The sequence below is a fragment of the Carassius carassius genome, chromosome 33 (assembly GCF_963082965.1).
Source record: "Carassius carassius chromosome 33, fCarCar2.1, whole genome shotgun sequence".
Classification (NCBI taxonomy): domain Eukaryota; kingdom Metazoa; phylum Chordata; class Actinopteri; order Cypriniformes; family Cyprinidae; genus Carassius; species Carassius carassius.
Window position 1 is genome coordinate 11,243,697 of NC_081787.1, and position 24,399 is coordinate 11,268,095.

General features: G+C 38.6%; 1 protein-coding gene across 4 annotated transcripts in view; it reads right to left on the reverse strand.

The window, feature by feature from the left end:
* The window catches only part of LOC132113723 (protocadherin-19), a 53,756-nt gene that overhangs the window by 26,116 nt on the left and 3,241 nt on the right, over nucleotides 1–24,399 (reverse strand). The window contains exon 2 of one of the 4 annotated variants that reach the window (XM_059521666.1): nucleotides 21,083–21,197. In XM_059521666.1, the coding sequence (XP_059377649.1) occupies nucleotides 21,083–21,197 (115 nt within the window). Of the gene's footprint in view, nucleotides 1–20,869; nucleotides 21,216–24,399 lie in introns of all 4 variants that reach the window. The other 3 variants (XM_059521665.1, XM_059521664.1, XM_059521663.1) reach the window with 3 other exon arrangements.

The following is a 24,399-nucleotide window of genomic DNA, read 5'->3' on the forward strand; positions in this document are numbered from 1 at the left end:
CTTTTTCATATTTCACAAATTCTTTCTTGTGTCACAGGGTATTAATGTGTACCGTCTCACCTCCACACTCTTTAATTACCTCCACGCATGATAATATTTTAATTACAAGTGACGGCTGACCAGGGGTCTAATTGAGATTTCTGGGCTGGTGAAATCTGAACCTACTGAAGGTTAATGCTCTCTTTTGTGTGCATGTGGGGTGTGTGTATGTTCTTCCCTGTGTGGGTGTTTGCTATGGCTCTAATTAAACCTTAAGTCATTGTAATCAAGGAGATAATTTGTAAAAAGCCATTTTAATTAACATTATATTAGCAGACCTCAATTTGGAACATACTCTTGTTTGTTCTCGTTGCAGCTCACAAGGTACTTATTTGCCTCTTTGTTCTTGTCTGGCTTCAGTCCATTAATATCAAAGTAATGGACATAAGCAATTATTTCAGTAACAAGACAGGCATATATATATATATATATATATATATATATATATATATATATATATATATATATATATATATATATATGTGTGTGTGTGTGTGTGTGTGTGTGTGTGTGTGTGAAAATTTTGTTTTTTATGCACCTGTGCTCTACTTTAGTCCCTTTGAGAACTCATTACAGAGCTTTTCCATCTCCATGGTCAACTACAAAAAGATTAATGAACAACAATGGACTGAGTATGGGGAAAGACAGTATACAAATTTCCAAATGATCTGCCTCCGAGTGGCCAACCCATAATTGGTTCTGAGCGGCCCTATTCGGAGCTCTGCTGGGAGAGCAAGATTCCAGGCAGTCCTTCTCGTGTATCTGCACATATAAAGCTTTGCTCTAACTCTCCTCGGCCACGACACTTAAAACAAATGAGAGCCCTGTTGAAACGAAGTTATGTTGCGCGGATTGGTGACCCTTTTACGAGAAGAGTTGCAATCGATGATGCAGGCTCAGTCATCTCAGCAGATTTCCTTCTGTTGACATTTTGATCTCTCTGCTGATATCAGAGTGGGCTAATTGGAGTAATAGCTTCAGTTATGTAAATGTGGCTGCTGTTCCACAGAGACTTCTCACTGCTGGAGATTACGAAAGTACTGACTTCGTGCAGATATCAACACATTCTTTGAAGAATGTAATAGATAAGTGGCATTATTCCACAACAAAAGCATCTACTGATGTGTGGTGATGATTCACTAATGGATCGTCATAATTAGTAAGCTTATAGGCATATAAATTGTATTGCGCAATGTTCCTTTGTGTTTTTCATTAATTCTGTTTGATGGCCAGAGGGCATTTAAAAGGCGCCCTTCGACATCGAGGTCTTTATGCCAGAGAGCTTCCATGCATTAGCGGCATTCTTCCTGTAAAGTAATGTACTGTATGCCTACACCACTAACCGCCAAATCATAAGAGCTATCGATACTTCTTTCAAAGAGGTCGGGTTTCAGGCTCTGAGATGAGCGCTGGTTAAACTACAGATGAGCTGCCACAAATGGTTACTTAATCAGGTTCTACAATGTGTTGTTATGATCTGAGCGGCCCCAGTTTGGCGGCCGGTGTCTCTCTATCTCCTTAACCATCGTTGTGTTCCTTCCCACATACTTGAGGGTCCGTTGGGCCAAATCACACCCTAAGAGCTCTATGAACGAAGGCGGAAGGGCCGGAGAGGAAAGTAATGGAAAGAGGGCAGTGAACGAGAGCTTAACCTCATTTTTTCCTCTCTCTCTCTTTCTTTCTCTCTAACCCCGCAGCCTCTTACCCCAACAACCCTCCCCACCTAACTCCTTCAACTTCTGCCAGCGGAGAGGAAAAGCAATCTCCTCGCTTAGTTGCTGCTGTGAGATTTGATTTGCCTTCTTCTCAGCGTGACAATTGGTTCCGTAGTCCGGATGTGAGAGCATTCATTGTATGAGGACCAGATGTGAGTGAGCGGAGAGGAGTTCTTTAGGTGGCAAAGGAATGAAAAAGGAATGAAAAAACATACTTGTCACACCTCTGCTCCAATTTATGTATTATCTCTTCTGAGACTGGTACGTCAGCCTGTATATGCATTTACACACTCAAATTAAACAGCAATTGAAACTCAAACAGTAATTCAAACTCACGTTATAACAGCAATTAATAATGATCAGACTGTACCCTTGTTTTCAGCACTGTAGATAAAATGCCTATTTATTCTGATTTTAATTTATTTCAGGACACAAAACTTGTTAAATGAAGGCTTGAAGCATTTTCTTTTTTTCATTTTAGGGAGTGGTTAGGCACATAAAAAAATGTGTCTCCTTTTTCTTCTAACTCCACTAAAGTTCAAATGCTCCTAATATGTCACAGTCAGCGGTGGAAAAGCATATTCTCACTGCACTTCCACCGAATACAAATGCTGTGGCTAAATAAAAAATGTTTAAAAAAAAAAACAATATGTATTACATGGAATAAAAAACATGAACATGAAGGGCCTCAATTAAAATAAAGCCATTCCATTTACTCATTTTAATAGCAGTTTGGTCCTCGGTGATATTTGGAAGTTGACTTTTCAGTCATCTTAAGGCTTATTTACACAGTCCCCAGAGTGCTGGGAGGAAATCAGTACTCATAATGAGTCCTGTTGTTTATTTTCCTCCATCCACAAGAAGCTTACTGAGGAGAGGTTATCATGAGGCAAAGGCAGGTAGTGAATAGCTATTTTCTTGTAAAAAATATAAAAAATAAAATAAAAACACTGGATACAGGCTTTGTTGAGCGGGGCTTAGTGATAGGAGCAGAAATGAGCCTGTAGCAAGGGTGGCATTTTCCACAGAGGCTTAGGAGATGTCTATATGTCTACAAATGCAGTTTGACTGCGTGAATTGAGCAGGGGAGTCTCACACCCGCCGGCACATTGAAAGCCAATCTCAACATGGAGTCACTCTTCAAAGACATCACGCACTCTCCCTTTCTTCCTTCTACAGCATGCAGGCCTTTCTTTAAATTATTTTTTTATTATTGTTTTCTTGCCTCCTACTCTCTTAAAGCCTTCTCATTCGATGCACCATCTATATGGTGGATCTATGGCATGTCTAAGCTGCTCGTCTCGCTGAACTGTTGCTCTGCACGGCACCCAGGATGACGGGAATGGACCACCACAGCTTCATCTCTGCACCTGGTAGGAGTGGATTTATCCTTCCTTCCACAGCTCAGAGAAACACGGTGCTCCTCAGCCCGTGTTAGGTTGCCAACCCCTGATTATAGAATTTCCCATAGATCCTCTGCCATCTGCTAGATTATAGATACCCACCCCTTCTCTTCCAGACCGTGTGAGCCCTAGGGGAGGCTCAACGGTATGAAGGGAGGTGAAGGAGCGCCTCAGGCTCGCCCTGGCATCAGGATGAGATTACGTTTTCTATTTCTGCTTCTTCGGCAGGAGCCATGATGAATATGAAGACTTGTTGACATTTAATAGCGGGCGGCTACCTACAAACACAAATTATAACAAATCAATCGCCATGGGAGCCCATGTGACAAATAAGCTGCCATATCCTCGAGATCATTCCACTTCATCACCTGTCAATTCACACTCAACTCAATTTAGTCCATTGCAAATCCATCTTATTATGAAAGGGAACCATTTCTAAGGTTAAACACTTTTGGAGTGTTAAACTGAATGTTTCTTTTTAACCCAGTTGGTCCAAAGTGATTTGTATTTTCAAAAAACTATTGCACAAAAAATAGATAAAGGAATAATTTCTAAGTCAACATTCTGCGGTTACATCTGTCTAACCGGCTTCACATTATTCCACCAACTAAAGCAATGCTCCATGGGGACTGAACAGTGTGTTACAAATGAGTAAACACAATACGCTTCCCTACCTTATTCATTTAGAGTTGCTTTTCCTGCGAACTGCAGTAGATATATTTCCTTTAAGAAAACAATCACATAGCTCTCACAAACAACAAAAACAGGAAAGGGTATTTCCCAGATCAACAGCTACACCGCTAAGCGAGAAGAGAGAAAGAAAATGCCCTTCTGTTTGATACTGTAAAAGACTCAATCTACATCTTCTAAAGGCTATAAACATCATATAGTTTGTGAGTGATTAATTAATAATTTAATATCAACTATGTTAATAATTCATACAGTTATCATATGTCAGAACTCTCTGCCTTTTAGCATGATGGAAACATGTAACCTTTCCTATCATGTATATCTGCAAGGGTGTACTATTATTCTGTTTGCTAATGTTAGGCCGCATTCATATTGTGACACTCCTTTCTGATCCTCTGTATTGTGTGTTTGTGTGTGTGTGTGTGTGTGTGTGTGTGTGTGTGTGTGTGTATGTTGATATTTCCCTTTTACAAGAAGACTTGTGTTGTTTGTTTTTGGCCTGTGGTGTTTGGGAATTGATCAGATACTCTGTCCAGTATAAATAGTTCTTTCGACATTACGATATCCTTCTCAACCCGCAGTGTGTATCTGTGTGTGTTTCATAGATTCACAATCGGATGGACAATCTTGGATGTTTTACAGGAAGCAGCCTGGTCATAATAGAAGGGAGGGTGTGTGTGTGTGTGTGTGTGTGTGTGTGTGTGTGTGTGTGTGTGTGTGTGTGTGTGATTGCGATAGTGTGTGGGTGGGGGGCCTTGACTATCACATTGCATTTTCAAAGGACAATTTATCCATAGGAACTAATGAAACTCAAATGGCTGCAACTAGCAGAAGTCAGTTATGTGGGATGTTATTCTAATTCAAATGCCTGGACTAAAAGACATTCACTCTTTTCGTTCAAAAGGCTCCTCATATCCACCTGGCCTCCCTGGGATGAAAAAAAGAGTCATCATGATGCAAGATAATAGCAGTATGTACAAACCTGTTCAGGTTCACTAGCTTTCAGATAAATGGATGTGACACACACAGGTTATTCAAGTTGAGTCTTTGATTTCCTACTGAAGAACAGCGGTTTAATATTTTTGTGGAAAATGTGGTGAAACTTAATATTATTATGGTCAATGTAATGCAACCCTGCTGATTGAGCAAAGGTAAGCATTTATTTCCGACCCCAAACTTTTGAATGGTTGTTTAAAGTAATCATAAATATTATAAATTATAAATATATAAAAAGTAGCGATATAAAATAATATAGGTTTTGCTTTTCATTTAAATCCTTAAACAACACTGTTTATAACATCTAGCATTTTAAATGGTGCTAAATTTGCTCATTCTTCAAATTAGAGGTTTGCTCATCGTAGACAAAAAGAAAGATAGATGGATGCGTAATGACTCTAGCTGCACTGTTGAACATGAAGAGAGGGAGTGCTTCGCCTGTTATATTCACAGCTCAAAATGAGCAACATTGAGCCATTTTACACCACAGCCATGCATCTTTGTGTTCCTCTGTCCCACACAGACACACTCACTAATACACACAGAGACTGATTCGGCAGGCGCGAGTAGAGATGAGCGATGTGAACACCTTTACATCAGTGTAATACCCAGCACTGGGCTCCAGCAGGGAGTGCCGATTCATCCTTTCTGGATGCTGCTTTTGTTACGAGTGTAAATCATACACCCGCCTGACACTTTGATCCAAAATAATGACATAGTATCTCAGGGTATGTTCTCCCAAATATCTGTCAGTGTACTGAGATGTCTAACAGACCGTCCCACCCTCCTCTCATGCTTTCAGCCCATTCGCCTTCCCCGCTGAAAGCATGGCACCTCTCTTCACAATGACAAGGCACAAAGGCATCTTTCCAGGCTTTTTTTTTTCTGTGGATGAAAATTTGCATCAACTTATTACAGACTCTTAGTCTCCCCGGATATACACCCTGTCTGTCTCTGCCTCAAATGCACTTTCTCTCTCTCACTCTGTGTTTTCATCTCTCTCTTCTCTCCTCTCTGAGATGGATTGAGCCAGCCTTATTGACATCTCCTTATTGACATTTCTAACAGACGAGAATGTGTGCTTGCAATGTGATGCAATGTGCAAACAGGAAGCAGTGCAGTAGGATGCAGGTGGAACTTCATTATCTTTTACTAATCCTTCCAACCTTCCCCACTTATTCAAAAAACTATGTTTACCGCCTATTTGGCTTCAGATACCAGGCTCCAGAGCTGCAGTGTGGCAATCTCAGTGTGGAACGATACAGACTCAAGCCTATCTAAAAATCGAACTGTGGTTCATAAGGGTTTTTCAAATATCGTTCACTGATCCAATGATGTTAACTTAAAATGCTTTCGAAAGACTTAGTCCTCATCCATCTTTTGTGTTCTACAGATTTAAAAAAAATAAATAAATGGCATAAATGCTAACAGAATTTTAAATGGTGGACTTTTCTAAATGTTTTTTTTTTATATATATAATTAAATGTTTTTTACTGACATCTTACTGACAATAAGTTCATTCCCTTTTTTTTAATGAAGAATGTCATTTTTTAATTATTTACCAAAATCTGAAACCTAAAAGAACATTGAAAAGGTGACTTTATGTGAATATAAAGTTAATACTAGTCTTTTTTTTTTTACATTTCAAAAAGCTGGTCTTTTAATACTTAGCTCATTTATATTTATCTAAATGTAAATGAATTTGTATTTCTATCATTACTCAACATTAGTAAGAGCTATGTTTGTTTCCACCTTACTACGCACTGCTGGAAGACAGACGTAGTACTGGCTGGATGGTCCCGTGTTGCCCTAATGGACAGATGGGCGGATAAAAACTCCACTGTAATCATAACAAGCTTGACCCAATCAGCACAATTCATGATGCAATACTGTAAGAGTAGTTAACGTTCAGATTAAGCCACATCGCACACATCTGCTCCTAATATTTGAAATGGCCTTTTTCAGCAGCTGTCAGCATTGATGTTTTGCCTCGGCACACATCAGTGGCTCATCTGTAGACCGTAGAGCAGATGTTAATCACGGTGCTGACAGTTTGCTATCACCACTCCACAACAACGTCCCCTCACACCCTTGCTCTGTGCGTTACACGAGGGATTGCAGACAGATATGGGGCTAATTAAAGAATTAATTTCTTCTGATTTTCAATTAGCAATTTGCTTTAAAACCTCCTCCCCACTGCACCGCTACACTTATTTAACACCCTTTCCTACCATCCTTTATCATTGAACAAACTGATAAACCCACATAAGCAGCAACACACTTCACATGCAAGCTGACAGGCTCACACCCTTGTTTTACATTCCCACATCCTGGGCCCGACCACATGTGTGCACATACACACTCCCAAGTGGGCCAGTGGGGGGTGGTGGTGGGGGGGTGCTCTGCTCCGGCTCCCAGAGAGAGTGCAGCAGTTTGTGTTCTTGCTGTGGCGAGGAGGGCCAGATGCTGCGGGCTCGACCCCATGCCACCACAGCAGCTGAAACACACCAGGATTATCTGTGTGGACTTTCTTTAATTTAATTTGTATTAGACAGTCTTTAGGCCCAAAAAGGTTTGGGGGGAGGTTGGTGATGGGATCGTGGACAAAAAAAAAAAAAAAGCATATGGCCTAGTGCATCACCCACCACAGTGCTACCACCTATTGTCACAATGACTTCTCTGAAATAAAGAAATCATTTGGCTTGCGCTGTAAACAAAGCATGGTAATAGTCTCTTATCAAAGCCGTATAGGTGCATGTGGGTGTGCATTCATGTATTTTTCCTCATGCACAGTGGTTTTCGAAGCACGACATATCTTATGCTTGACTGTGTCTGTTCAGATTCAGATTGTGTGACTTCATTTTATAAATCTCTTGTTATTCAGCTCCTCCTGATTAGCAGCCAATTCCATTTCTTGCAGACTGATAAAAAATGTGATATCCTATTGAGCTGGACTCTTTTTATTTATTCAGAGCTCCAACTGTGGCCTTTCCATTTAATCTACAATATGTTTTTCAAAAGCAAAGTGATGAAATCCCTCTGCAGTTGAACAATTTAAGCTTCAAAACCAACCACTTAACTGAGACTCAAGCTAAGCTTGGGCGAAAATGTTTCCCCTCCGTATGTGCAGTGTGACTTTATCTCTAATTTAGTGCTTTAATGCCACTCCCCACAGAAAGATGACAAGTCGTAGCCATTTTGCATGAGGAGCTGCAGGATTCTCTGTGTTTTTGTTCAGGTGGCAGACTTGTTGATAAAGCTATTGTGCGCTAAAAAAGCATAGCATAGCCACACACATGAGCAAACACAGCAGTTGCTATGAAAAAAATTGAATAACATTAGTGCAGCATAGACAGATCAAGAGTGTGAACATCTATAAAAAGATAGTACTGCTGGAGAGTGTCAAAGTGGAGAAGAGTTAATCTTCCTCTGTTTTGATGGCAAGTGAAATAATTGGGCTCTCTTACACTCATTAGATGAGAATAATGCCAACCTAAGAGCTCTCCAACAGCTCCAATTTTGCACGGTTCGAGCTTTGAAAAATAGCACTTCCCCTGATTAGCAGGAACAGAGGAGATCTGACACCTGGGGTCCCAGGCTGTAGGTTAATAAGCAATTTAAGACATTTTTTTTTCAAAATGAGTCTTTAAAATGAGGTTGTAACATCTACACTGGGAATTTGATGGAGATTTTAGTAGCTTGCGCTCAGGTAATTATTTACACAAAGTACGCTTTTTTAGTCTTTCACTACTGTATTTCAAATTCCTTCTCTTATTTGAAAACTCTCCACATATCCCTTCCAATTTTGTCGATATATATGCCAACGAACTGCACCGATATGGTCAAGTAAAACTAATTTTTACTTTTTTATTAGTAAAATCCTTGTTATTCCCTCTAATGTTCTCATTATAATTATCACAATCAACTGTCTACCTTTATAGTTCCCATAATGAGAGTGTGGCTTGACAAACCTGCCAAGACTGCAAACAGTCCCTCAGATAAATGCGACATAATTACTGTCCTAGTTAACAGGCCCGCTTTAATAGAGATCATTAGTTACACTCGAGCAGAGGTCAGCCTAAACAATACAGCGAGACAATCGGGTATGAAGAGAGAGAGAGAACATTTATTTGTCCTGTTGTTTTTTCGCAACCAATACGTAGTGATTTCTGACCAAATGGATTTCTCAAATATTGTTAGGTCCGCTCATGAAAACCTGAACAGACCTCCGCAGTTGGATTCTTCATTAATTAACACCCACAAAGCAACTTTAAGGTGAATTCAGAGAGACAAAAACCAAGTGACATCCCTCTCTCAGTGGAGAACTGATGCTCTCAGGAGCATGCAGTTAACAGGAGGTTAAAGGTGCCCCGTTGTAAACAAGAATCTACACACATGCACCTCTATTTTTGCATTGCTCCCTGAGTGACTGTCTCCCCACTGGAGACTCGCTTTCTAGACCAAAAAAAGGTTGCTCTCTCTGCCTCTGCCCCTTTGGACTCCTATTTCTCTCATTTTTCAACCTTGTGAGACACATGGCAGCCTCTCGCTTTCATGCAATTTCAAACAACACATATCATGACGTGCTGGATTAGTGCTTGTTCCCCTAGCAGCCCTGACAGTGAGAGGGCCAAAAGCAAAACAGAAAAAAGTAACACTTCATTAACAGCGCTTTAAACAAACAGGCTCAATTTGGATGTGTTCGCATTTCGCTTTGTGACTCGATGCTGCAAAAAAAAAAAAAAAAGATAAATAATTCACGTAATGACAACTGCAGCCTTTGTTCACCAACTCCCTTCCGGATCTAAGAGCTATGCACTTTACAAATGTTTGTTTTGCAGCGTTATATCAAGCGAGTAAATAAAATGTACAGCCATCTCTCCATCACTCCAACTGAGAATTGTATTCAAAGTGAAAACTGAAACGGTGTACTTATGCGTTCCTGTCAATCCACTTGTCAATCTAATCCCTGGAATAAAATTAATAAACAATAAATAAATAAAAAGGTGTATCAAAAAACAGCTGTGTCTTGAATTACGAAAATGATGATTCCACAAAACCTCTGTATTTCAAAACACACCTTTCAGTGTTTTCTTTTTTTATTTTTGGGCCATAAAATAGAAGCCAATGGGTCCACTCAGTGGCTTTGATTGTAGGGACAAATACATTTGTAACACCATCCATTTTTTTGTCACTTCCTAAAACTAAGTTGTTGTAGATGTAGCTTAAAGGCAATCGCACACCGGACGAGAAGCTCTGCACCGCGTCTAGGACATCTCGAGGTATCACACACCAGATGCACACATTCTATACTAGTCAGCTGCAAATATGTCGTGACCCAAAAAAAATTCTAACAAAACGTTTCTCAGTGGTTTACAATAGTATCAAATGTACTAAGCACAAGCTCTATTTCAAGCTTATTTAATATAAAATTATGCAGATGGCGCTCTGTGGTGCGGCAGGAATTTGAAGAGCACCCTGAGTCGTAGCTGGGTGCCGCAGACAGACGCTGAATGGCGGCGCCGGCGTTCATACACTCGTAGAAAATGACGTGTTTGAATTTTAAAGACGTAATGCGACACGATGTGGCGCAACGCGATGTGGCGCAACGCGACATGGTGCTGTGCTTCTCGTCCCGTGTGCGACCCCCTTAAGATACTATACTAGTAAGGTATTATTCAATTGTACAGCATTTTGGTCAACAGTTTTTGTTTAGAAATCTGCTAAAAGTGTGACAGATTTCTGTGTTTCAGATTAGAAAGAAAGTCATAAAGCTTTGGAACAACATAAAACTTAAACTAAACTAAAAATGGTTGGCCCTTTAAGAATAAGATATAGTCAAATGTTAATGTCTAAATAGTAACACAGAGACTGATTTGTAAGAGGCTAGATATACGTATGTGACCCATTGAAAACAGATTTGTATTTAGAGGAAATTTAGAGAATGTTGTTAAACCAAAAACAGCATTAAGCTTCCTAGCACACTGTGTTTTCCTGCCTTAGGAAATAATAGCATGCTATTGCTTGTTTACTCACTTGCTCAAATATTGCATGATCTCAGTAGTTTCTGCTCTCATATCTATGTATTCTAGGTGACACATAATTGCTAATAAATGGCCACATTATCAGACTGGATCCAGTTTCTTATATACAATTTTTTTGGAAGTCACTAGGACGTGTTGAGGGAAGCACTGATAAGCACCTCTTATCCTTTTAAGACTGCCCCTCAATCCGACAGAGGGGAAAATGCAGCTTTAAGAGATTTAGTCTGGATTATTGCTAGTCTTCCAAATTAAACCGAAAGTCAGCTTTCTGTGGCTGCTCATGCAAGCTACAGCCCACCACAGCACTGTGACTGGTGTGTTATGATTAGAAACACTCCCTGTCTCTCTTTCTTTCCCTACCCAGCCCAGTAAGCATCACCCAGGTAACATCCCTCTACCAACTCTGAGCGGTTGCCTGCCCACGGTCTCCATCCTGGCAGCCTGGTCATTCTAGCAGCTAAACCACTGGAGTCCTCTAAACCAGGGTGAGTTGTCTCGCGCACAACAAGGTCAAATCTGGTCTTAAGCCTGTCGAACAATCATTATGAAGACATGAACAGATGAAAGATATTCCTGAGAGTCTTTGTGTATCTGTCAGCCGTGCATTTGCATGCCTATAAAACATAAGCAGGACGCCGCACAGGGCCATCAATGGCAGGAAGGGCTCACAAGTACATGTGTTCTATCTAATGGCGAGCAATGTTTTGAAGTAACTAAATCAGCAGAGGCCATTAAATATGAAAATACCATAAAGCAAACACTGTCAGCGAGAGCCCCGAGCTACATTGTCAAGCTACCTCTCTGGCACCATCGTATTTCAGGCCACGACATATAAATAGACCACAATAACAATTAATCACGCTCTTGGGGGAGAAGCTAAGAACCCCTGAGAGAAAACTGTCTCTCTCCATTTGTTATATGAAACACCCAAGACATAATAAACAAGAGATGAACAGAGAATAACACACCGCCGCACACCACCCCCTCCAGCAATATTTGTGACAGATCAACTTGTGCTTTCAGGGGCGTGTTTTTGTCGCTATAACGGGCTTTGTCAGTTTGCTTTAGGCTAATGATGTCTCAAAAGTTTGGGCGACCGAACGCACATCTTTGGAGTGACCTGCACCCCAAAGGACAAATTAATTCCTTATCATTACAGTCGCGAAGTAAGACTCCTTAACCACATGTGATTCCAGTCTCTCGTTCGCTCACATTCTTCATCGGTCTTCCTTTCAGAGCAGCTGTCTTGTCAGAATGTGGTTAGAGAGGCTGGAGCCCCTGCTGTGAGCACAGTGCCCAGAAACAGAGCAGCAAATCAGAACACACCGATCTCATTCATTAACTTTGGCTCTCTGGCTGCAGGATATCAAATGCTGGACGTGACGAGAGAGTCAAAGCAAACTTCCATTGTGTCTTGCGGAGTGGTCTCCAAAAAAGGGCGGCTTAAAATCGTTTTTGCCTTTTCTGCTGCATTATAGACATTCAATTTCAGGGGCTTTTCACTAGCTGATGTTTATTTTGGTCTGTCGGGTTTTCAAGCGCTTTTGGCTCAGCATGTCTCAAGCTTTCAGGTAAAACAAAAAAAAAAACATCAAGAAGCAACAAATCGGTGAAGTAGGCCTACTGGAATCCCATTTATGCACGAGGCTGGAGCAATCAAAATGCAAAACAGGATCACACCTGCCCAACCCTTAGAAAAAAGCAAACAAACTTGAGAAATATTCGCATTGTATCTTGCAAATAACATCAACATATTTCTCAAAGAACTTGAACTTTGTTACCAAGATTCTCGTTGGCTCGTGTCTTTCATTTACTCTCTCTCTCACTTGTTGTTTCAAACCAGTACAAATTTCTTTCTTTGAAGAAAAGAGGCCATGCAAGTTTGGAACGACATGAGGGTGAGTAAATGACCGAATTTTCCTTTTCAGAAGAACTGTCCCTTTAAGACAAACAAAGAACAGTCAGAAATGGGAGGGAGGAGGAAGGGGGATACTGGGGTCTTTGAAAGAAAGTCGAGGTGGAATGGACGATAGCGATGATTGGAGTGGCTAAGACCCCTGAAGGATGAACATGGCCATAGCCCATTAGGAAGACGTGAGCGGGTGCTACAGCTCATTACATGCTCTGCCTCCTATTCTATGGCTGAACAATGCACAATTATGTTGGCCTGCTGTTTTCTCAGCGCTACAGCTCTACAGCGGCCTGCCTGCCAACAATCGCGCTGTTCATTAAGCCACCTCACCACACACTCAGCACACCCTGCCTACCTAGACAAATAACCCAGTTGCCAATAGACCCACAAAGGGGCTGGTTATTCTTGCTCTTGTAAAACCAGTGAATGCAAAAATTAATCTCAGCAGATATATGATGCAATTTCTCATTTGCTTTCTCTCAAGAAAGACCTTTTTTCATGAATACAAGAAAAGCAGAGGCAAGTAATAAAGAGAGTTTTTGATATGTAATTGACTCAATACATCAGAAGTTTGTATTAGATGCTGAAAAGTGAGGCAAGCACAGATCAATACATAAGCAATTACATGTTCAGATATTAATCTGTGAAAATAAAGGAGCAAAAACCAACCAAAGAGGCAATATCACACATTCTAACCAGCTGCACAAGGCTTTTGTAATATATAACTTTGGAGATAAAAGAGCTAGGCGCTGTTAGCCTAAACTTTCTCCTTTTTTTCTATCTATCTTTCATATATACAATTTATGATAATGCATGCAGTCCCTGGCACTAAAAGAGCAATTTGAAGCGAAAAGAAAAGTAGACAAATAAACACCGTTTGGCCACTTCAAAAGGTCACTGTGTTCGTCTGAGATTTTAGCTTGGAATACAATACTGTATTTATGATGGCCACAGGAACTTCCTACACCTCCTGAATGCTTTTTATATCCTTTACTACTGGCACTGGGGAACATCCTGTTAACGTCCAGAGTAACTGGCCATCAAGTGACGGTATAGAACGCTCTAAAAAAGCACTTTCCACCTCTGTACTTGAGCATATTTATAGCCTCCCACTTTAAAATGATTCAGTCACCATAGTTTATACTGTAATGCAAATTACTGAACGTGAAAACAACAGAGAGTTAAATAGATATTCAGTTTCCCTAAAAGGTCTATCCATGTGCAGATCCCCTGATAGTTTAATTGGCAAGCAGGTATAAAAATATTTGGAAGGACATCTGCTCTCACAAATTTGATAGTTTGCACAAACACATACAACCCACCAGTTTGAATTGCACCCACTTGGATTTTCTCGTATTTCTTCAGTGTTCTTTATTTGCTCATGTCAGTACACATATACATAAAACTTTCTACATGGTTTGTTACAGTTTATTACATTTCACATGTAAGTCTGAATATTCCACATTGTCTGGTGGTTAAAATAAGCAATTGATGGTGCGCCTTGTCCATTATCGTCTCTTTATAATTGAACAAATACACTGGTATTCTGATAAACCATGTAGAAAGTTGTCTGTTCGTCATTCCCTGTGGCAATGCCTTGTGTTAGAGAATGTAGGCCGACCTTTCCCATCCTATTAATTTAACCACAGGAATTTTCAGTGCTGGCAACTAAATCTGTGTTAATGAGAGATGAGGCTAAGAGAGAGAGAAAATTATTTATAAAGTTATTTTCCTCTCTTGTGGGTCTCAACTGTATCTGGCCAGCTACTTTTCCATCAGAAGTCCTTTTTCACAGGTTCCATCTTGTCGCCCTGATCTTAGCGTTGTCACACATTATTTGTTACTGCGCAAGTAACAGAGAGTGAAAAAAAGAGAGTGAAAAAAAGAGTGTGAAAAAAAAATATTTTCTTTTTTTTTTTAAACATGCAAAGATAATTTTAAAAGTCCAAACATGAATGTGTTCAGATCTTAATATATCTCATAACCATTCAATCGTATACAAAGACTGAATAGAACTGTTTGAGAAACACTGGGAAAAACTATAAAAGATGCTTTTATAAGCATTTCAGTTAATCAGTCCAAGTAAAATAAGTGTAGCTTATGTAACATGCATAATGTCCACATACTTTTATTTTTTGGTTGTTGTTTTCCAAAATGCAATCTCTCTCACTCACACTCTCGCTTTTATTCTTTCTTTATTTATTAAATAATTTATAGTCAATCCCTCTTTGGGCTGTTTGAGGATAACTAATCTAAACTTGAAGAGAAACTTTATATTTTCAGGAACAGTAAAATATTTAATAGAGAAATTGGTTTAGCAGGTCTGTACTGCACCAGTATATACAAAAATACGAAATACTAGTTAATGAAAAAAGAAAATTGCATTTTTGTTTCCAGTTTATGTCACTTAGCAAAATCTAGAAATGCTTTCTTATTTAAGTATTTCTCTCTGTTTTTATTTTATTTTTTGTGTGTGTGTGTGTGTTAACTGGAGATATTACATTGTCAGCTTTTGTCCTAAATGTTTGAGAGCAGACATTAAATGAAAGCTGGCCGTTTTGACGTGCTTATTTTAGCTCATGACTGGAGTCACAAAGACAGCATTAGGGGTTTTTTCTCATTCCAGATGAGGCTATGAACGTCTCATCTGCAGCCTACAGCAAAACAGTTTAAAGAGAATGAGTTTGCTTGACTATATTGCTCTAATAATGTCTCACTTGAACATCAGAGTTCAGCAAACGGTTGAACATTTGTACTATAATGGAACAGTGGCCCTTTTATTAAATCCGGAAATGTTCCTGTTGGCATTGGACTCTTGAAGGCAGAATGCCAACAGAGTCTGCGGCTTACAAATATAACCTAAACTCCCATCTTCATCTGCCAGAATCCAATCAGAAAGCATCTCAAGGTACTTGAGATAAGGCGTATCTCTCACTTCCTTATCCTTTTTCTTCCTGCTGTATCTCTCGTACTGTCTGTTTTGCTCTTTGGCACATAACATAAAAGAAAGACAGGAAAGCTCAAGTTGATAAAAAATATTTCAAGTTTAGGTATAGTTGGCAGTCTGTGTTTTATTTATTTCTTTTCTTTCTCTCTGTTTATTAATTCCACACCTAATTCAAAGTGGCTAAATCCAAGTTCTTCATCAGAGCAGCCCAGTTCAGTGAAACTTTTCTGAAAGCCCTTCAGGGAGGCAACATGCTGAGTCCTTTACCTTATCATGTATGGGATTTAGAATGATTAATTGGCTTAGTCTGACGGAAGTCAGAAAAAAAGAAAGAAAGAAAAAAAGAACAACAGCAGCTCAGTTAAGTCAAAACATTTTCAAAACCCTGACCTGAAAGGTGAACAAATGATTTTTTTTCAAACATTTTGGGTAACACTTTCTATGAAGCCTGTATTTATAATACATTATAAGTGTATTCTTAAAGCATTATAATGAATGTTTAATGCATTATAAAAAACCTTCATCAAATCATCTCATGAATAGTCATAAGAACAGTTTTAATATATTATAATATTTACTTATTTGTGGTTATAGCTTTTAAGAGTATGATGATTTATAACACAATGAACATGTTGCATCCACTATTACAATGGATTATATTTCTCATAGTTATAATGTATTATGAGTCTCACATCTGGCACATTTTTCTGATGCCACTTTACTAAGAGTGGTCAAAGACCACTTATTAGTAGTAATAATAATAATGATAATAATAATAATAATAATAATAATAATAATAATAAATAATAATAATAAAAATAAAAATTCTCAAACAGCCATAAGATCAGATAACAAATCATATGAATGTGTAATATGACACATTTGCTTTTAACTATTTTTATTGTGATATCAGTTTTTATTGTATCATTTTGATGGTACCCTTTAGACGGCAACTACATATCAACTAGCGGTCAGTCGAGTATTAGTATGTGTGCTACTTTGATTATATGCTAATACTTTATTTTGATGGTCAACCAACAGATAAACTGACTATAAGTCTTTGCAAGTGTAAACTTATCCTACCATACTAGATTCTACTATTCTTGAGCATACTAATACTCTAATGAGAGTTAGTTGGCATGTAGTTGCAAAGTTGCTTATAGTCGATTGATTAAGGGGACCATAAAAATAAAATGTAACCATATAAAACATTGCATTGTTTTTTTCAGTTGGAGTATTAAACTCAAATCAATTAATTAACATTAGCTCCAGATTTAATATGATATTCATTGTGTGTTATAAATAATCATACTCTTAAACTTATAACCACAAATACTTAAGTATTATGATGTATTATATTTGTTGTAATGATTATTCATGAGTTGATATAACATATTATATGTTTTTTTTATAATGCGTTATGCATTCATTATAATGCCTTAAGAATACCCTTATAATATATTATAAATATGGCCTTCATAGAAAGTGTTACCGCATTTTGTGCTACAAAACTGAATGAGAAGAAATTAAACATGAAAAATAAATAAACACACACACACACACACACACACACACACACACACACACACACACACACACACACACACACACATACATACATATATACATATATATATATATATAATATACATACACACATATGGTAACTGCAATTAGTGGTATGCAAACAACAGACAATGTAGCTTTGGCAAACAAAAAAGTTCTCCAAAAAAGGTTTAACTAAAAAATTAATAAAGGGCTAATGTATTCAACAGCCACTCTTTCAGAAGATGGAGTCTAAACATTAGACAAAATACTAAGTGACTGAAATGACTGGCAACAGATGAAGCAAACTTAAATTATGTTCATGTGGCATGGCATTGCTTTGTATATTAAAATGACATGAAAATGAGTCTTGTGCAAAGAAGCCTTAATGTGAAGCTTTAAGTGCATGATGAATACTACAGATTAGTTTGACAGCCTGGAGAATAGGACCAACATTATATCAACACAGAGCTTTGTTGAACTCTTATGTTTATATATCTGTATCACTGTGGTACACAATAAATAAATCTAAACAAATATACAGATCTTTATTGACAGGCTGATCTTGAATATTCTACTGTATCTGAGTACCATATGCTAGCAGTGGGATTTATGAGCTAATTTATTTGGTAACAGAATGCTAGCATCTGGATGAGCAGTGCTTAATTTATTGTTTCAAAACTGAAGAGAAAATACAAATAGTAAAGTTTAGTCTCCTTAAAACATTCATCATTTATAGGGAACTACAATGCATAACATAGCAGGAGACTTTCTCCAAGCACTAACGCAAAGCAGATCAATACTTGGTAGAATTTTAGCTTATTATCAATGTCACAGGTGGAGCGAAGCTTCATTTTATTTTAAGCAGGCTGTCATGTCTGCTTATGCTGCAACAATCGCTTCTGATCTTGTATAATCGGCTAGAGAGCCACATCTCTATTACAGCCTGGACCTTATTTTGGAGACAATCAGAGACAGGTTAACCACAAGGCTTTCATAAAACAGTGCATCCGAATCCCTTAAGAGACTGGTACCACAGAACCATCTCCAGAGAGTCAGTATCACAAACACAGAGCTTACCTGGAGCCTTGAAATATGAACTACTGTTAACGCTTTATATCTTTTACTTTATTGTTTATACATTAGAATTTCTAAATATTTTTATTCGTTCTTTGCTATGCATCTTTCATCCTCTATCCTGCATGTTTTGTAGCACATTAGCATTAATAAATGACATAACATTAGCATTAATAAGCTACATAATCTCTGAAACATTTTAAATCCATTAGTCGAGTACTGGAGAATGAGTCAATTAATTGTAAATGTTTTTAATGTTGCAAATTATGTGCTGATCTTATGTGCATAGGTTTTGTGCATATGTGAACGTGTCAATTATTTTGTAGCACATCTGCAACAATAATTTTTTTTTACGTATATTTTTCCCCCTAAACTACTCAATTTTGATCTTTTACCAGGTTTATTTATTTATTATTATTTTATTTATTTATTTTTAGTCTGTCTTTATTTTTTGCAAATCCCTTTAGATAAAATGTCTGCTAAATTAATAAATACAAATCTCGGACAATAGTTTTCAGCCTTGTAATGTGTCTGGTTCACTGGTGGCTCTAGATAAAAGGTGTATCTTCCACTGCTGTTGTGCTGGGCTCTGTGTGTTCACACAAAAGCAAACTATGTGCTTTTCAAAAGCATGTTATCAGTAGGATAAAATGTTGTGCATCTACTTTCTAGATTATCAGATTAGTTTCATTATCAATAAGCCATCAATGTGGAATTTTAATCAAAACTCTGCAACATTTCTTGTCCTTCAGGAAAAATTGGCATAGCACTCTTCCAAACATACATTTTCTGAGTAAAAGCTCCAACTGGGACTGTGAAGTAAACAAACATCCACATCTCAAAATCATGTCTGAATCACAAAATGCTGGAAAACAGCCCACAGGCCTTGATATTTCAGGGCAAGGAGATGCACAGTTAATCACTACTGTGTACCAAACAGTTTGTCCTTAGCAGACCTCTGGGAAACCCTGACTTGTAGAGTCAAACTCTTCCAAGCCCAGACTTGTAATTCTTGACGGAGCTATTATCGGTCATTTAACAGCTGTAATGTTTGATTGTGCCCCACATAAATGGTTGCATAATTACACTGACAACATTTTTCATATACAGCATGTTGAATGGTGAGCCACTTTATTTTGTAAATGTCACACCGAAGGGGAAAGGAATATGGCCGACTGTAGTCAGCCCATCTTTGGCCTCTGGTGGAGAAATATGCAGAAATGTGGTCAGAGATGTTTGTCAGTGTCAGGTACAATGTCACACATGACGAAACCAGCATACAAATAAACCCACACCTTTATCAGACCAATCACTGACCTATATGAAATTGGAAAATGTGCTGGGCCCAGACATCTGACATTAAGATGCATATATACACCGCCTCACTATCTCTCTCTCCCTCTTCTAATGCTGCAGTGAAACAACAAAGCTTTGCATTAGAGTTCACTGTACTACCGCACAGGCTTATTCAACCCACGCCACCACCCTCCCTTAATTCTTTGTCTATTCATCAGTTGAGGAAAATAGATGTTCTTTAATCCTGCTGCTTAGGTAGTTTTATTAAAGGATTACGCTACCATGCCTAGCTACTACATTTGATGTTACACACCGTAATTTCTTTGTCTAGCCTGCGTGCAGCTTTAAGTCTTATGTTAACCTCTGTGTAGTCTGACTTTCTAGATTATCGTTTCTTTCTGAATATTTCTCCATGAACTAGTTGGATTTTAAATATCTCCAATTTGAATTTGAGCATCTGGTGGTTCAATATTTTAGTCCTTTATTAACATATATTTCATTGATTTCCACAGGGTTTACTAACAACGAAGACTGCTAGACCAGCCAATCAAATTACATCTCATTTAGCCAGCGGTGAAACTCATCATGTGTGCTCAGTCAGATTGTGTACCACCTGATGATTCAAACAGCCATACCACTATAACTGATACTACAAGTTGACACTACAATACAGTTGAGTGCATCAAAAGCCATTGCATGCCACCCACGGAGATTGAGAATTTAGGTGAGAATCGTTGTATCGGCAATGATTATTCCTAATGGTTGCACCTGAAATGACATGCAGCTCTGCCGATTAGCCAGGTCAGTGCATTTGGCAGACGTTCAGGCTACAGCTCTTTTGCTCAGCATGGAAAAGAGAAGCAGAAACAGAGGTGGCCAAATAATCCACTTTGGCAACTGTCCAGTGACAGCTTGCTCACTTTTTTAATATAACTATACCTAGGTTTCCAACACCAACAAATAATGCATGATATGAGAGCACCATTGAAGGCTTAGTCAAAAGATACCATATTTCCAATTTCCTATCTTGCAAAAAAAAAGTACCCAAACTCCAGTAAAAGTAAGCTAGCTATCTGTAAGCAGATTTAATGCTTCTGACTAAGTTGAGTTAGTGGCCCTGCAGTGGATCTCCCCCGACCCCACCCTCCCTTGCCGCTGGTAGCCGTGGCAGGCTGAAGGATGGAGCAGACTGGAGCAAATCTCACCTCAGGCAGCGGCATGCCGTTGATGATGAGGTCAGGCTGCTGAGGGCCCTGCCCTGTGAAGGTATGTTGGTAGCCATGGTTGGGTGCAGCATTCCTGGAGTTCTGGTTCTCCACGTTGAGGAAGGTGCTCTCGGAGCGCCTGCAGCCCAGTGGCAGAGTCTGCTGGTGGTAGTCGAAGTAGTTGAGCGAAGAGGTGAGAGACGAGCAACTCACCACATTCATCTTGTCTGTCTCCTCCACGTCCCGCGGCACCAGGCGGATGTCATTCTTGCTCAGCTTCTTTTTCTTGCTGGACTTCTTCTGGTTGCCGTAGGAGTACTCCGCCACCCTGCGCAGGTACAAGAAACTGAACAGACTCAATAAAGCAGTGCTCTTCTTTTCTCACTGCACGCACAGCCAGTGCCAGATCCTTGCCTGGCATGGGCTGAGGTGCCAGACCCATATTCAATCATGGGACAAGAGGGAGCGACCACATTCGAGCGACCTCCGGCCGCCAATGGAGCCGACGTCCCTCATTTGTTTGCATTTCCATGCTCGGCGACTCGACTTGTCACAAACACACATGCACCATGCAAACATGCCAAACCACAGAAACACACACAGCAACAAATGATTCTTAGTGTGACCGCGAGCGTAAGTAATAATATTTAAAGTTAAGCCTGCATCTATCAGCTTTTTTTTTTTTTGCTTGTGTTACAAACAAGCCCGCTGGTAGGTGGGTTGTGATTTTCAATTTCTATGCTCTGTGGCTACTGCTAACCTGATTTGAGGGTTTTGATTCTAATCATAGAAAATGAGAAACTGTGAGATCTTGTCCCAAAGGATGCTTAGGTTGCAATCTAAACATAAACTTGAGCGCTCATGAGGAGATTTGGTGTAGTAAACAATCTTTGTCTTAGCTATTCCCCACTGACCACTCTCACTTTTTTCTCATGAGGATCATTAGATCTTAAAGCCTGAAACAATCTTACACTTATTTCTTTTTATGTCCTCTGAAGGGCACACATTTGTCGTAACTTACGGTTTTGGCTTAATGGTACGCTTGCTCTGCCTACACAACACAAAGCTCCTCTTTCTGTGCTTTTCATTTGGATTCAGCCTGTGTCTCCCTGCTCCTTACCTTTTTTCTGGCTCAGAATAATGATAACGGTGCAGGACCTTATCGTTTTAGGAGGCATCTAAAAGCTTTTTTTTCCCTGTGCAGCAGAAAAAAAGTTAAGGCACTCCAAAGCATGCTTAATAGCTGGTTGAATCATTTACTATTATGACATTGAAGGAAAAGTGAACTTGTTTTTTGTTTTTGTTTTCTGGTAAAGAGAAGGACAAAACAGATTGCGAATATGTGAGAAGAGATTCATAGTGATTACTTTGTATAGGCTCACTACATGAATGAAGTTAATCATTTTAATGAATAATATTACATGCCATTGTCTGTCTTGTTTTATTAAACCATTTGTTTTTGTTCTGTAAACTGCATCAGCACCAGGGTATTTTATTTAACTGTGTTAATAAACACACGTCCCTATGGTCTGTTTGGTCATATGGGTTTGGCTCTCATCACAGCGAAGACAATCCAAAGAACCTCAGATGAGCCAGAAAGAAGAGTCAATGAGCATCACAGCTGAAGAAAACCGTATCAAGCACTCTCACTAACCCCCTGTTGGGAGAGCTGAATGCCTCCATCAGGTTTCTATCTGGAGAGGAAAATAAATGTTAACGACAGCAATCTAAACAAAGGCCATCTCTTACCATCCTCCGATAACGGCAAGGTAGATGCTCTGCGTGCCTAACCATCACGATCACGAACTAGCCTTCATGAAAATGTTTGCTTACATACATTTCCGTTAAGATGGATCATGTATGCTGTTGCATTACAAGACAGAAACGTCAACAACAATTTGAGGTAAATATATAGTAATGTTTTCTGGTTAAATTTGCAAAAGCAATTTATATGGAAATGTTGAGTGGTAATGTAGCAGAGGGAAATCAACACAGTGGCAAATGTTACAGATTGAGAAGTATTCATATTACAGTAGATTAACAAAATAATATTCTCCCCTACACACCATGTGTCAAAGACTATTACCTTGCCAAACATTTACATGAATTACTTTTTATGATCGTTGCCACAGTAAAATTTGGTTGCTATGGCCATGCTATTGTATTCTGAAATAGTGACCTCTACGATCACAACCATAATATGATTGCCAAACCATAAATAAAATCTCCAAATGTGAGCAACAAGTCAATATTTTGATTAGAATTTGAGAGGGGACCTAAAGGGAAGAAAATTTCACCAATAATTTATGCAAACACCAGTCTCAATGCAGATGGCGTGTATGAGGAAAGGCCTATGCTTACTTACTAAGTAAAAGCAATGGTACAAGTTGATTTTACTTCTTTTGGATGACTTTATAATTTTGCATTATTTTACACTAGTTTACTTTTTACAAAATCAAACTCAAAATCAAATAAGAACGACAACATTACTTTGGGATTGTTGGAAACAAAAATTATGACAAAACGAAAGTATAATATTTGTTTTGGTTTTGCTATTATATCTGCCATTTATGAGTTTTTTTTTAAGCTCATGTTAGGCCATCCTCATATATAGCATCATAATTGATGAATTAAAAGAAAATGTTATCATTTTAGTAATTTTTACAGTAGTGTAAATATAATAATGATGAAGAGTGTAATGATTTCCTGTTATGCTTACTTCTGTTATCAGCAATGGCAGCAGCAGAGCAAGGCCTGAAGCACATGCACAGTTGACGACAGTGCGTGCACAACCAAGATACACATCAAACATGCTCTCTCTTTATGTCTTAATCATTGTATGCTGTGTGAGTATTGATTCATTTCTGGTAGAAATACACTTATATGCTTGATAACTAGAACAGGGTGCGAACTATGGAAGGATTGGTGAGGTATGACCCAATAATAAGGCCTGAACACCCACAAGTAAAAACAAAACGTATATATTTCTAGGCCTATACAGTTTTACATTTACAGATACATACATATATATATATATATATATATATATATATATATAATATTTTGACAATGTTGAGGAAATTGTGTCAATGATTTTTGAGGTTTTGAGGTTATTTGTCTCGCAACAGAAATTGTTCTTTGGAGCCCCTAAACTGCTTAAAATTATATATAAAAATAAACACTTTTTTGAAGTTGCTTTTTATGACATGTAAAATAATCATTGATAGGTTGCTAATGTTAAATGTAATACAACAAACAGTTGGCCTGATTATGTTTTGTCTATATTCCATACTGACCATGACATTGAGACGTCGAGTAACGTACTGTTGCTATGGTTACCACCTCAGGACAACGCAATTTCTGTTTGTGAGCAAGTGTTACGCGCAATCTGACTTATATGTTTAGGCCTTTTGTTGATTTCTATTTCGTTTTTGTTGTCACCTTTAAATGTTCGTTCAATCCGAAGTTCAGTAAATAATTCGCACGCTGTACTAGACTGTGTAACTTCAATAAGATGTATCAAAAATGGT